Consider the following 14,199-nt stretch of genomic DNA (forward strand, 5'->3'; position numbering starts at 1 on the left):
GCTAAGCAGGCCATTGAAAAGAATTTTGTTCCCTTGGAAAGAACTGGCAGGAAAGCAAAGGCAGAGGCACTCAAACTGTGTGAACAGATCAATTTGACAGGACTACACAAGTCTGTAAAAGCTGCGAATATGCCGGGGCTGAACGTATTTTTTTCTGCAAAAACCCACAAGGAAGGCATTCCTCTCAGAGCAATCGTATCCGAGAAAGAAGCCTGGCAAGGTCTGGTATCAAAATACCTACAAAAGCATCTTAGCAAAATAGACATAGAAGATCCTTTTCGTGTAAGCAACTCAAAGGATGTGATTGAATTTTTGGGTGAGCAAGATGGTGCTTCACAAGCCAATTTTGCCTTTTCAGTTGATATTGAGGAGCTCTTTTATTCCATTCCCCAGCCAGAGTTGTTAGACGCAGTAAAAGAGCAGATTGAAAACTGGAGGGCCGTCCAGTTACAGAATAGTAGCGGGGTTTCCGTAAACGACTTTGTAGCATTAATTGAGTGCTACCTCTCTTCCACCTACATTTGTTTTAACGACAAGTTGTTCGTGCAAAAAGATGGTATTTGCATAGGCTCCTGCATAGCTCCTATACTTAGTCAAATTTTTTTAGGCCAATTGGACAAGCGCGTGGCAGCGTGCATAAAACAGGATAAACGTGTTGTGAGGTGTTTTAGATATGTTGATGATTTTATTGTGTTTGTGAATGTTGAAAATGACAGCGACAAACCACAGGTTGTAAAAAGTGTTTTAGAAATTTTCGGTGATTGTTCTGACAAATTAAGGTTCACGCATGAAGTGCCGATGAACGGATGTCTCCAATTCCTCGAGCTGTGTTTGCACTTTGGCACAGGGCACATCTGCTGGTCGTATCAGCCTCGCACTAAAAAGGAAATTCTAGCATATAATTCGGCTCACTCAAAATTGGTTAAGAGGGGCATTGCAAAAAATTGCCTGCGTGGTGCTCTCGAAAAGTCCTGCCACCATAAGATTGAGGTTAGCTTGCAGATGCAAGTGCTCCGGTTGCAGAACGCCGGTTTTCCGAAAGAGATCGTGACGGCTGTGGCGGAATGCCTCCTGAAAGAAATCAGAGCAAGTGGACATCCTGGCGTAGCAGCCGAAAAAAGCTGCAAGAAGCTGAAACGTACAGCTATTCCGTACGTGCACCAGCTATCGCACCGGCTGAGAAAAGTTGGTAAAAAGTGCGGCGTGGACGTGATGTTCACTGCCCCCGAAAAGCTGGTGCGCATGTGCAAAGCCGTAAACGAGAAGCACAAACCGGTCTGTGCCAAAAAACATGAATGCAAGTTTGTACCCTGCATGGTTGGGGTCGTATACCGCATACCTCTCTCATGCGGTAGATGCTACGTGGGGCAGACTGGACGCTGCCTAAATGAACGGCTACGAGAGCACCGAACGCTAGTAGATTCATTAGGTGGGGGGGCGGCCATTTGGCCATGCACTGTAAGCGATGCGGGTGCGTGCCTGCGTTTGACGCCACGTGTGTGCTTGGTAGGGGAGGCACAAGGTGGGGGCGCGAGATTTGTGAGGCATATCACATAGACAGGGAGGGTGATAACTGTGTCAGCACGGCTTCACTTGCCTTGTCCAGAAAAGAAAAAATGTACTTGCAGAACAGTCTGCCACATTTTGATTAGAATGAGTTTGTACTATTTTAACACTGTGTGCGCTGCACCAACGAAATGTATATATGTACCTTCTCTCGCTGTGAAAAACCAGTTGATGTTTAGCGCTCGTCCTGTCGTCTTCTCTGTCTTTGTCCCTGCTATATTGCGCTAGTCTTTGGAAAACTTAATGTCATCAGCAGAGAATAACACTTGACAGTATTTGACATGCGAGACTAAATGCTAGAGGGAAGTGCTGGTATCTGCAGTTGCTCAGCTTACGATGGCTGGTCTAGTGAAAAATGCCACTAGAATAGCTCCTCAGCGAAGAAGAGTTGGCAGAGTGATGTTGCATATGCCAATGTCATACTTTGTCATACAATGTCATAACTTTCATGGTAACATTTTTATTATATGCAGAGAAACCAATTCTTCCCAGCAGCCAGTGCCACAGCGATCAGCGGGCAGTCATCTTTTATTCTTTTCAGAATGGGGCCATCTAGGGTTCCCCAAAAAATAAGAAAAACAGAAAAAAGAAAACCAGTTTTGTTTGGCATATTAATGCATTGTTAGTGGACACACATCACTTTGACGTGGTGAGATTTTGCAGTTTTGAGTGAAGATGCACCTGCTTCACTGCACCCACCTACCTCGCAGTGAAGTGGGTGCAGCTCGAAAAATTTTGCCAACAGTGGAGGGCTAATGGCGAAAAAGGTGTAGATCAAAAAGAATTCCTTTCCTTTTGTTTGGCCTAATCATGCATAATCAGTGTGTACACATCCCATCAGTTGCGGAGTTATCGCGGTTTCCATGACGTCTCATCAGAGACAATTGAAGTCGGGGTGGCCCAAAATATATTTGACCAATCGTGGAGGGCTGGTGGTAGAAATGGAATAGAAACTGATTGGAATAGCTTGACGTTATAGCACCCCAACGTGCACTATCTGATGAGAGCATGCAGCCGTTATCAAAGCCGAATATAGTTCATGATTGAGACTACTAGATATGGTTTTACTCAACAGACTTGGCAAACAATAGTAAATGTAAGAATGTAAAAAATTTGGAAATATATCAATTCTAGTCTGAAATATTGTTGCTATTAGTGAAATTGTCATTATGTCCTCAAATACCTCACGCACCGAGTATGCCGATGCAAAACTGCTTATGGGGCAGGGTCCTCTGTTAGGCTATAGCCTTTAGCTCTGGCCTCCTCTTGCGTGTGCATGAAGAATCAATAAATCAAATAAAATATAATATGGGGTCTGCACCATTCCAAAAGCCAATAACAACAGTGATGAGGAACTTATGAAGGAGGAAGGCTTTATTCTCACTTGTGTCGTGGACTATCGGCCATTGACCAAGGCAACATCATGCAGCAAGCAGTGGCACCAAGAGTGGTGCGTGCGGTTAGGGTAAAGGACACACTGGGACTCAAGGACAAGCAAGGAGTGCGTGCATTCTTCGAGCATCGCTGGCCGATCATGCCCGAATAAATGGTTCTGTTCTTGATGCGAGTCATTGCTTGCGTAACTACACTCGGCTACGACATGGTGACCGTGGTGTAGTGAACCACACAGAGGACAAGAAACAAGTGGTGAGCATCCACACATTAATCAGCTTTTGTCGGGGCATGCCCGACAAAAGGAAAGGAGACACCACAAAAAGCGCCTCCGCAGCACAGCAGGAAAATGGCGGGAACATCTTCCATCCTTTTGCCATGGAGCTGCCTCATAACCTTGATTTCTGGGACCCGGCAGATTGGAAGCGCTGAGGTACTAGATGGGAACGTTACCGCCCTGTGCCGTCATTGCACCTCCATGACAAAACAATGCAAGTAAACATGTTTTCATATGCCATGGGAAAAGAGGCTGAAGATATCTTGGTGTCAATTAAGTTGACAGGGGCTGAAATGGCAAACTATGCTACTGTTCAACGCAAGTTCAAGGAGCATTTCATATCATGCATGAACATAATCTACGAGAAGGCAAGATTTCAACTGTCGTATTCAACAACCCAATGAGCCATACGAAGCATTTATCGCTGGCCTATACAAACTGGCAGTGACTTGCGAATATGGCGAGCTTGTGGACGAGCGCATCCGCGACCGTCTTGTGGTACGACTGTTGGACATAAGGCTCAGTAAGATGCAGCTGGATCCCAAGCTGACGCTGCAGTTGGCAACGAAATTGGGGCAGAACTCCGAAGTAGTGAAGCAGCAGCAAACGAAGATTCGCTACAAGGAGCACTCGATTGTTGATGTGGACAAGTTCAGAAAGCCAGGCCACGAGAAGAGCAGCCATAAGAAACAAAAACAGTGTCTGGAGTGCCTCGGGGTCAACGCACCACGAGAAGCGAAGAAGCAAGGAGCTGTCGGTGGTGTGGAGGAGCCTGCAATTGCACGAAAGCACAGTGCACAGCCACGGGCAAGATATGCAATGGCTGCAGGAAGAAAGGCCATTACGAGTAGTCTCAAGTGCATGCAAAGGCGAGATGCCAAACCGTTCGTCCGAGCGAAGACAGTACATAGAAGAAGTGCATCTCAGTGAAGTTCGAAGCACGCCAACGAAGGAGCCTTTGAGAGTGAAAGCAAAGCTCAATGTCACACCTCTCGTGTTCAAAGTTGACACAGGCACCGAGCTCACGGCAGTGTCACTTAAGGACTACAACAGGGACACCATGCGACCTCTGCAGACAACAAATCAAACACTGACTGGTTCAGGTCAAGTGCCAATCGCCACGGCAGGCTACTTCACAGCCACGATAGAATGGCGGTACACAAAAATGCGAGAGAAGGTCTTCGTGGTCGAAAGGCTGAGAGAATAATAAGATTTGGGGTTTTACGTGCCAAAACCACTTTCTGATTATGAGGAACGCCGTAGTGGAGGACTCCGGAAATTTTGACCACCTGGGGTTCTTTAACGTGCACCTAAATCTAAGCACACGAGTGTTTTCACATTTTGCCCCCATCGAAATGCGGCCGCCGTGGCCGGGATTCGATCCCGCGACCTCGTGCTCAGCAGCCCAACACCATAGCCACTGAGCAACCACGGCGGGTAAGGCTGAGAGAATCTTTTCTAAATCGCCCAGCAATAGAGTCACTGGGCTTTGAGCAGCAGCGACTTGAGCTTGCAGAAACACGAGAGAGTGACATCTCTTACATCCTAGCCTAGTACCCCAAGCTGACATCAGGACTTGGACTGATAGAGACCACGTACCGTATCAAAGTGAAGAGCGACGCTAAGCCCTATGCAGTCACTTACCCAAGGCGAGTGCCTTTTCCTCTTCTTTCTCTCATCGAGACAGAACTTAAAAGGATGAAAGACCTTGGTGTCATACAAAAGGCGGAACAAGCAACCGAGTGGTGCTTCCCTATGGTGGTAGTTAGGAAAAGGAATGACAAACTGAGAATATGTGTGGACTATGGCCAGCTGAGCCAGCAGATTGTTTGTGAGCACATGCTGATGCCTATGGTCAACGAATGCCTTGGCAAATTAGCTGGCACGAAACTCTTGAGTCGCTTAGATGCACGTGCAGGCTACTGGCAAGTTCCTTTCTCTAAAGAGTCATGCGAGTTTACAACGTTCATTACTCCATTCGGACGGTTCCAGTTCCTCAGACTGCCCTTTGGCATTTCTACGGCACCAGAGTTCTACCAGTGCGAGTTGCTCAAAGTCCTGGAGGGACTAGACGGACTGACATGCCTGCAAGGCATCATCGTGTCTGGAGGAAAAGTCGAAGAGCACGTAGCTAAAATGAATTATGCTTCTTCCATTTGGCATACTGCAAAAGTACGCTTGGCCATAGATGAAGAAGCTGTGCCAGGCTGTGTTGTTCACTTTATTGTTATTATTGCTAATACACACACCAGTGTCATACACTGCTGCATCCCAGCATCCTTCCACACACAGTCAAGATATGTACTGCTGATAGCACCATCATGCATTAGCCAGGCACACAACTTCGCAAATGTAAGTGACCACACAAGGAGATGTCCTTACCAGCCATGCTCTAGCTACAAGCACTATTCCCTTACAGTAATTCAATCAGTTCTGACTTCACCCTATGTTGATGCTTGGCATTGTAAAACATTTCCTGCTTGTTCGCCCAATTCAAAGTGCTTGAAAAATAAACTTGTATATTAAATACTTGTATTTCACTGCTATCGAATCTTAATACAGTCTTTTCATTCTTACTTCTACATTTGTGCTCTTTAAATCTTGTGACATAGCCTCCTATATACGGTTCCGTGCCTGCCGGATGACCACAAAACGTCTGTCATCTATGGAGGTGCCACTTACGTAGAGTTAGAGTTGGCATACCGAGGGTAGCTATAACTCTCATCAGGCCCTAGGCAACCATGTCATGGTACGGCGTTGCCACAGGGTAGCAGCAGCAGATGTCAAAAGTTGTTTGCAGTCTTCACATAATAATGGTTTTGAGCGGTGGTTCAAATAGTGTGCCTGAGATCCCAACGTAAGTGGTGCCCCCAGCAGAAGTTTTAACAGCAGCCACTTTTTATTGTTTCGCTAATAATTCAGCAAGCAGTACTGTGCTGCTGCTCTTTTATTGATGCACGTTTTTTTTTTGTCAGCAGCAAGCACCAAAAATGTAAAAGCGTGCTCGAGACAACCCTACGTAAGTGGCGCCACCGCCACCAAAGGACAGCCGCTTCCCATTGATTTACCGATGATCTGGCAGGCACAGAAGTGTGTATAGAAGGCTATGCCTGTCCCAACTAACCCCTTTGTATGCACCCTCCTCTTGTTCTAACCCTAGCAAGGCCAAACCATATCATGTCTGAATCTTTTCCCAAAATAAGAACATATAAATTGTTATTAAATGCAGTTGTGCGGGAAGTTGTACCAACCAAAATTCATTTGACATCATTTGCACCAGGATGAAATTTGTAAGCATGTCACAAAAAACTGAAAGGGGCATCTACTGCAAGACAATTAGGGGTGTAGAAACATTTGAAATTTTGAACACAAATTCAACAGTCTTTCCTACTGCATTCATATTCAAGACTTAAGTATGCTTAGTTGTCAAATATTTGTTTCTATCGAATACTATGAGGGATAATGAGTTGTTTCAGTCTACAGAGAAAAATACTAATGGAAGTGGATATTTTTTTTTTCAAGATTTTGCTGCAGACAAGCAATGGTTGTGATGGAGAGGCAACCATTGCCGAGTGAGTGGATCAAGAAGGTCACTCCTACACAGTAGTTACCAGCTGTTAAGTAAGCATGTCTCTTAGGTGATAATTCACAGTCTCCATTTTGACAAATTACCAATTAATCATTTGGCCAAATGTTTGAATTCCTTTAAAACAAGAGTAGTATAATACACTTCAACGAACACTCTACTCAGAGCAAATGGTGACCTTCATCTCATTTTGTCACAGAGCACCAGACACAATCAGATTCCAGTTATTTCTATTACAGGCTTTTACTATATTCAAGGAATACCCCCACGAGGGCATTACAGCAACAAATAGAGTACAATTTCATTCACACAGTGCGCTTGCTCTTAAGTGAGCCACTGGCTCAGGCCAAAACAAGAGCTACCAGACAAGCTCGTCTTGGTTCAGTACTTTTCAGAGTTGATCCGACTTACAGATGTCGCATTATATGAAGCAATTAAATAATGCAAATGAGCAATTTCTTTTTTTGCCAAAAGGACTCCATGCAACCTCAATAATTGACATTGTTTAGAAATGGGAAATGTTTAGGATTCAGTTAGATTCAAAGGTTGTTTAATATTTGTTAGATTAAATTAGGAAATTTAGCTATTAAAACAACCTAAATAAAATTTCTGCTCTATCATGTTTTGTCACTGTTCGATCATTTCACTTAAGAAGACAAACTGCATCACATCTTATAGTTGAACAGATGGTACTACCAGAAATGATCACTGCAATGTGAGCACCTGAATTGATGCAGCCACACAAGCTTCTTGCAATTTATGCTTATGCAAAAAAAAAAAATGTGCACAGCATTGTTTCTTTAAATTAGAGATGGTGACATGCCAACATGTTTTTGTGCTTTTCTCTGGCTTATGCATCCCACTTCAGCTTAGGACGTGCAGAACTTGCCACGTTTAGAAAACAGGGACTTATTTCCTCATGTATTATCAGAAGTTGGTACACTTGTCGCTTCTTGTTACTCTTGCCTCTGCGCATCTCAAGCTTTTTGACGATACTTTTCTGCGTGACATCTTATTTTTTAAATGTTTCTCAATCAGTCATATTAGCCCACAGATTCAAGTTTATATTTGATGTTTCTGGCTCTAATTAAGCTGAATATAGATTTTCTCATTACTTAGGTCCTATCAAGGCAGATTTTCGTGTTTTCTTGATCAGTCATGTGATTACAGCTGTTGTAAAGAAGTTGAGAATTGCACAAGCTGCTTATTGAGGCTTCTTGCTCGACCTTTTTCGTTTGTGCAAATGGTAATAGAAAAAGTCTGATTTGATGTGAGAACCAGTATGTTGTAAAAACGCAACCATCAGATAAATGTGGTTAAATTATAAGGAAGGTATCAAAGGGCACTTCATAATTTTTTTCAAACAGTATGTTTCTTACTGTGAAAGTACTACATCCTTACAATAGTTTCTACAATCATTTCCATGGTGTTTCAAGCTCTGCCATCAAGCCAACGCAAGCCTCACAGCCATGCTGCACTCATAATCACACTGAGCTTTGATATCAGCAAAGCCTCTAAGGAGAGGCTGATCGCAAATGCCAGTGACCAGTGTTTTCTTCCACAACCAGACTGCACTACGTATAAGTGATGAATTTCTGCATTCTTAGAGTGCAGCTCTTACGTGCCCGTTCCTGCGGTGAGCGCCAGCTTAACGGAGCGAATGAGCACAGCGAAGGATGAAAGAGCGAATGCAGCAGGGGATGAAAGATGCGAGAGCAGAGTAGGAGGGTGTGCAAAGAAAAGTGCAGTGTGTCGACAGTGGCTATGAGATAGCACTGGAGTGGCACGCATTGTCTGGGAGGTCTGTCTGCAAAGCTGCTGTGAATCGCTCCCACGCGTCATCCACGTGCTGCCTCTTGCGATCTTCAGATTAGCGAGGCAGTCACACCACACTTTGCCCCGTTTGCAATGTGCCACACAAGAATTATTCTCCGTGCCTGCCAATATATCACAAAATGATAACACGTTCAGAGCTGCGCTCAAATTTTGCATTAGGGAGTATTTTTGTTCTGCAACAAACACTGTTTAGTTATGGTATCTAAGGAGATCAAGCCAATGGCAATCAAGTGCATAACAACACAAGAAAAATGGCAGGATGCTTTTTAAACCAAGCTAGGCAACCGACTGTGACTATGCTCCGAGTACATGATCAAATATTGGGAACAGATGTTCATGAAACTAATATGTAGTGAGTGAACAGGCTTATTTGCCATCTTCCAAATCTCCGCCTTTTAAGGAAGAATGAAACAAAATGGCACTGATTCGTTTTTTTTTTTGCCACATAAAACACACGCCTAGTACGGTTTATGATCTCACTTATCAAACTGCAATAATGCCAGTTACACATAACACTTCATACCTTTCTGTGATGTAATCCTATACCATTCATGCATGCTTCATTAAGCATTTTGTCCATCTAACAGCATCATGCCACGTGTAGCCACAATTTCATCCAATATATATAGCACACTTAAAAAAAAAAAATTGCTTCTTGTCCACTGGTAAACTTCCAGTTCAGAAGCACTGCATGGAAACATTATATCAACTTCCCTACGCCAGAACAAAGTATGCTTAATCCTCATTTCCGGATACCTCCAGGAGACTTCAGTAATATTAGTAATATTAGGTTTCCTGCCCTTAGAAGGCTTCTAAGAATGTGCTAAATGGTGACAAAATGCAGCAGAACTCATCTTGTGATGACTGTCGACAGTATTGTGAATAGCAATTGAGCAATGCAGCGACCGCCCATATTTCTGAAGTGACATTCATTTCAGTGCACAGTGTTAATTCTGAGAATTTCATTGATTCAGTTATATGTCACATACCGGAATATTGTCCCACTTTGCTACGGCACTCGCTTGCCAAGGTCGTTCATGAGCATGGAGGCATGATGACGGATGTATGATGCTGACGCAGTGACTATAGAATGAGGAAGGAATGATATCAATGGAATGACAAAGGTGTACAATGACGAGAATGACATGTGGATTCTTTAATTATAATGGTGCTATAGTGACAACAACATGACGATGACACGAGGTCTATCAGATGATGATATGACAACCAGATGAAGAAACGAGAATGATGACAATCACACGACCAAGACGGCATGATGACGATTGTATGACAACAAATGCATCTGTGTGACAATGGCTTTACAACGACGTAATCACAATTGAATTGAGCCTGACTGCAATAAAATGAAAAATAAAAATGACATCAACGGATTGACGCAGGTGGCATGACGACAATACGATGATGCTCAAGTAATGGTTATGGTGAAACAACACCATGACGATCATGGCATGACAAAAGTATGACCACGAATGCATGACGAAGACTGTATGACGACAACGCAGGGATGATAATAGCAAGACAACAACATGAGGACAATGGGATGACAACAAGTATATATCAACTGTACGTTGATGGCTGGATCACAAAACCTGTATGATGAAGATGGCATGACTTGAGTCGGATGATGTAGGTAGTGTGATAATAATGGCACGGCCATGACGACATCATGATGGTTTGATAATGGAGACAGGATAGCGACTGATGACGACAGCATGACAAAGGCACCATAATCACATTTGAATGACGAGACTATGACCACAATAAAATTACAAAGAAGGATTGATGTCGACGGAACGGCGATGCCATGACGGCAATGGGACGACGTTATCGAAGTGACAACAATAATAAAACGACAGTGTGACAATGACCACAAGACGACTGTGTGACGACAATGATGTGATGACGGCACAAGAGTCACACGACTTAAGCCGGAAGGATGATGACACATTGACCACGACAGCATTGCAACCCTGAACACATATCTAGTCGCCCAAGCAATTTGACACTGAGTCAGACTAGAAAGCATGAAGATGACAGCATGACGAGAGCCAGACCATGAAGCTGGAGTGATGATGATTGAACAACCACGACGGCATCACTATGGCGGTGTGACGATGACTGCATGACGAGTGTTGGATGACAAAGCTGGCTGCAACGACCACAACGGCATCATGACAACGGGCCCATACCTATTGGCCCTAAGCTATTAGACAACTTGGGTGACTGGGCCAGGGTAGAAGGCACGACAACGATGGCCTCATGAGAGTAGGATCACGAGGCTGGAATGACGACAGTGGAACAACCACGAGGGCATCACGACCAGGAGCGCATACCTAACAGCCTAAGCAGGTAGACAAAGGCCACTGGGCTGGTGTGAGAAGATTAGATTAGATTAGATAGATATATAGATTCAAAATGGCTGAAGTAGGCAAAGATTGCTATTTGCATTGATAAGGAACTGCCTTAGGAGTGATAGACACGAGTACAAATTTAGAGAAAAGCGAAATTCTGTTGATTGCAAAAGTGCTGCAGTGTATGGTACAAGCCCTTTTGCTGTGCGAAGAAATGCACTAGACACTGCGTAAATCTTCCAACTTGGAGAGAATAATTACAACTGTCAACAAAAGACTGCAGTGGGGATGCTGACCATACATTTCAAGAAGTGCACTCATTCTGCAGTTTGGTGGCACAAACATAATGCCTAACACAATATATAAAATTATAAAGGAGATTATAGAGGCCATTCTAGAGTATATAAGCAAAACAAAGTGCATTAGCTTCCCCTCTGATAGATGTGGATATGTCGTGCATACAAAATGTGCATTATCGCACATAGAAGCAAATGATAAAATCTTATGCACCCTTTTACAAATATGTGGCTTCGTTTGACCTTGTTCAGTCTTTTGTCGTGCTACTTGCTCTCCAAACGTTCTATTTTAATCTGTGACGAATCCTGTGTCAACAAACAGTGGACTTGTCATATATGCGTGTGGTCGTTACTTTGCAATTTTAATTCTACTTACTGCACTTACTATCTTACCAATACCAGTGTCACACAGTACACTTTTGATCGAGATCAATAACAATCGTAAGTGCACCGTGTGACACCTGTATAAAATACGTCTCCTTATAGTACCTAAATAAACAATGCAAACATAAGACAGCTGCCAATGAGTGATGACAAAAATAACAATATCAATAAAAGTGTGTGTGCTGGAATGCCCTGCAAACAGTTACGCGAATTTGTATAGGCAGGCAACTTTCTTGCAAGAACCCATGGCATCAGCAGCCCAACGCTTGTTTATCCATGGGCAACCAGCCCATGCACCGTTTGGCACCGCAGGCACATTTTGTGCTGCTTCTGCCTGAGGCAGAGCCGTCGGAGTAGTCGTAGCTCAGCTCTTCACCCGTACAGATGTCTCTCTTCGCAAACAGTGCAAGCTCAGGCACAACGCATTCAGTCCGGACAGGCGTAACGGCCAGGTTAGGCTCGCACGAGTGATTCAGAAATCTCCCAACACCACCAACACTGCTAGGGTCCACTACGAGTGTCACCACACCGTTTTCACGCAACACCATGACATAATTTGGCTCACAGGGGTTCCGCTTCGACAGCCTTTGGCGTGCTACCTCGAGGCTGATGACTTCGCCACTGTACAAGCAGACGAAGCTCCCACGTGGAATAGATTCCATTGCCCGCACTGCAAACCCTTTTTCATGTGTCTTGTACACTTGCAGTCTGTAGCGCAACCCGTGCTGGACATCACGGACAGGGCAGGCGGCGTCACAAGAACACAGGGCAGAGCACTCGATCGCTGCCAAAGCGCAGCCTGTTGCGTGTCTTGCACGGCTGCTGCGCACCACGCAGGGGCACGGCGAACTGCACGCTACCTGGCAGCTGCAGCTGGCAAACACTTCGCTAAATGCTTGCTCATCCGATCCTGGGCCCGGCACATTTGTGGTGGTGTACTACAGCGCAGAACAAAAGGGGCCAAGTCAGCGGCGCAGTGCTGTCGCAGAAAGCTCCGAGAATAACTTCAACAGCACGAGCAAAAGACAATATGCAGTCAAACAGGCGTGATCGTGCATACGTCTCCCACGCCCCACAAGGAATCTCTTCAACAACGAAGCTGATGCGTGCCATTTAATTAGAAATTGCTCAACCGACACTTGGGAAAGCCTTGCCCACTGCGAATGTCAAGGCCGAAAAACCGGTAGACGCGATCCCATTTTCACGGGCACTCACCTCGAAGTAAGGAAGGCGTTCGGTGTCCACTTCATTGAGAAAAGACACAGGCGTGCGCTCTAGCCCGCCACTGATGTCGGTGCATGAAGGACTCGCCATCACGTAGAACAAAGCTTGACCATGACCAGCTTTGACCATGCAGTCGACTGATGCCAGACGTACCTACTAGTGCATTTGCCTAAACTCATACGCGACTTCACCAACTTCACTGCGCAGAGTACTACATGAGAAAGGAGCGCCATGCAGCAGCTAGATACAGCTTCCACCACACCAATACTCATTCAAGTGGGCAATGTATACATCGTGACATATTTTACGTAAACTGCAGCCCACCGCCTATGGAATTTCCCTCACAGAACACCTACACCTCAAGTAGAGTGTACTAGACAATGTATTCTAGTACCACAGAACACCTCTAGTACACTATAGAGTGCATTCTAACCATACAGTAAACAACCGACTTTAACCACAGAATAAAGAACTTTAACTTCAAGCATGGTAGCGAAACCGAAACGAGATTGATGACGTCATGACCAAAGCATCGGAGACCGCGCCACTCGTGGAAATCGAGAAACAAATTAAACGACAAGCGGAAAGTAAAATTTACAAAGAAAAAAACGCAAAGTCTTGTTATAACGTTGAATTCATAAGTAGAATGCATAGCTATTTACTTGCGCTGGTGACGAAACGTCTACACTTCAAAAGCCGGTGTCATGGTAATCGATCGCGTAATAATAGGGCTGTCAGGACCTCATTGCCTCGTGAAACTTTATTCTTCGTGCTCTAAATGCAACGTCCGACGTGGGCAAAGAAGTATTATACGTGTTCCATGGGCAAACTGGCTATAAATTGAAACAATATTATTTTTTGTTTGCACGCATGCTTGTACGCTTTGTTATTGTTACAACTACGACGTCATAACTTATACACTTATGCCCAAAATGCAAGTTGTAGCGCCATTTATCGCAAATATATTTAGCTTATTAAATCATCACGGCAGTTAAACAAAACAAAGAAGCTTTTTAGCCTCACTCAAAGGTGACGAGACCATTTGTTTTTATTCAAATTGGGCACAGTAGGCAAACTTTGAAACGTTTTCAAAACTTAGTTGTTGATGATTACGACGTCATAACTTATGTAAACGCAGGGTCACGTGGATGCTGCCTTCTATTGTTCACCGGCCTCAGCCGGCCTGCGGGGAAGAAGCGTATCCCCGCAGGCCGGCTGTACCAGGCCCCGTACACTCTCAAGTTCAACTAATGGCCACAGAGGGCG

At 44.5% G+C, this 14,199-nt stretch overlaps 1 protein-coding gene across 12 annotated transcripts in view; it reads right to left on the minus strand.

Moving 5' to 3' along the window:
* Tmem43 (Transmembrane protein 43) overlaps window positions 1-13,424 on the minus strand; it is a 210,947-nt gene extending 197,523 nt beyond the window's left edge. For all 12 annotated transcript variants that reach the window (XR_011514400.1, XR_011514401.1, XM_070538296.1 and 9 more), the window contains exon 1: window positions 12,925-13,424. Coding sequence is in view for 8 of the 12 variants with exons in the window: in XM_070538296.1 (XP_070394397.1) it covers window positions 12,925-13,062 (138 nt within the window). In the remaining 4 variants the exon portion in view is untranslated. The remainder of the gene's footprint in view (window positions 1-12,924) is intronic.
* Window positions 13,425-14,199: the final 775 nt, after the last annotated feature.

Source organism: Dermacentor albipictus, chromosome 5 (assembly GCF_038994185.2).
Source record: "Dermacentor albipictus isolate Rhodes 1998 colony chromosome 5, USDA_Dalb.pri_finalv2, whole genome shotgun sequence".
NCBI lineage: Eukaryota > Metazoa > Arthropoda > Arachnida > Ixodida > Ixodidae > Dermacentor > Dermacentor albipictus.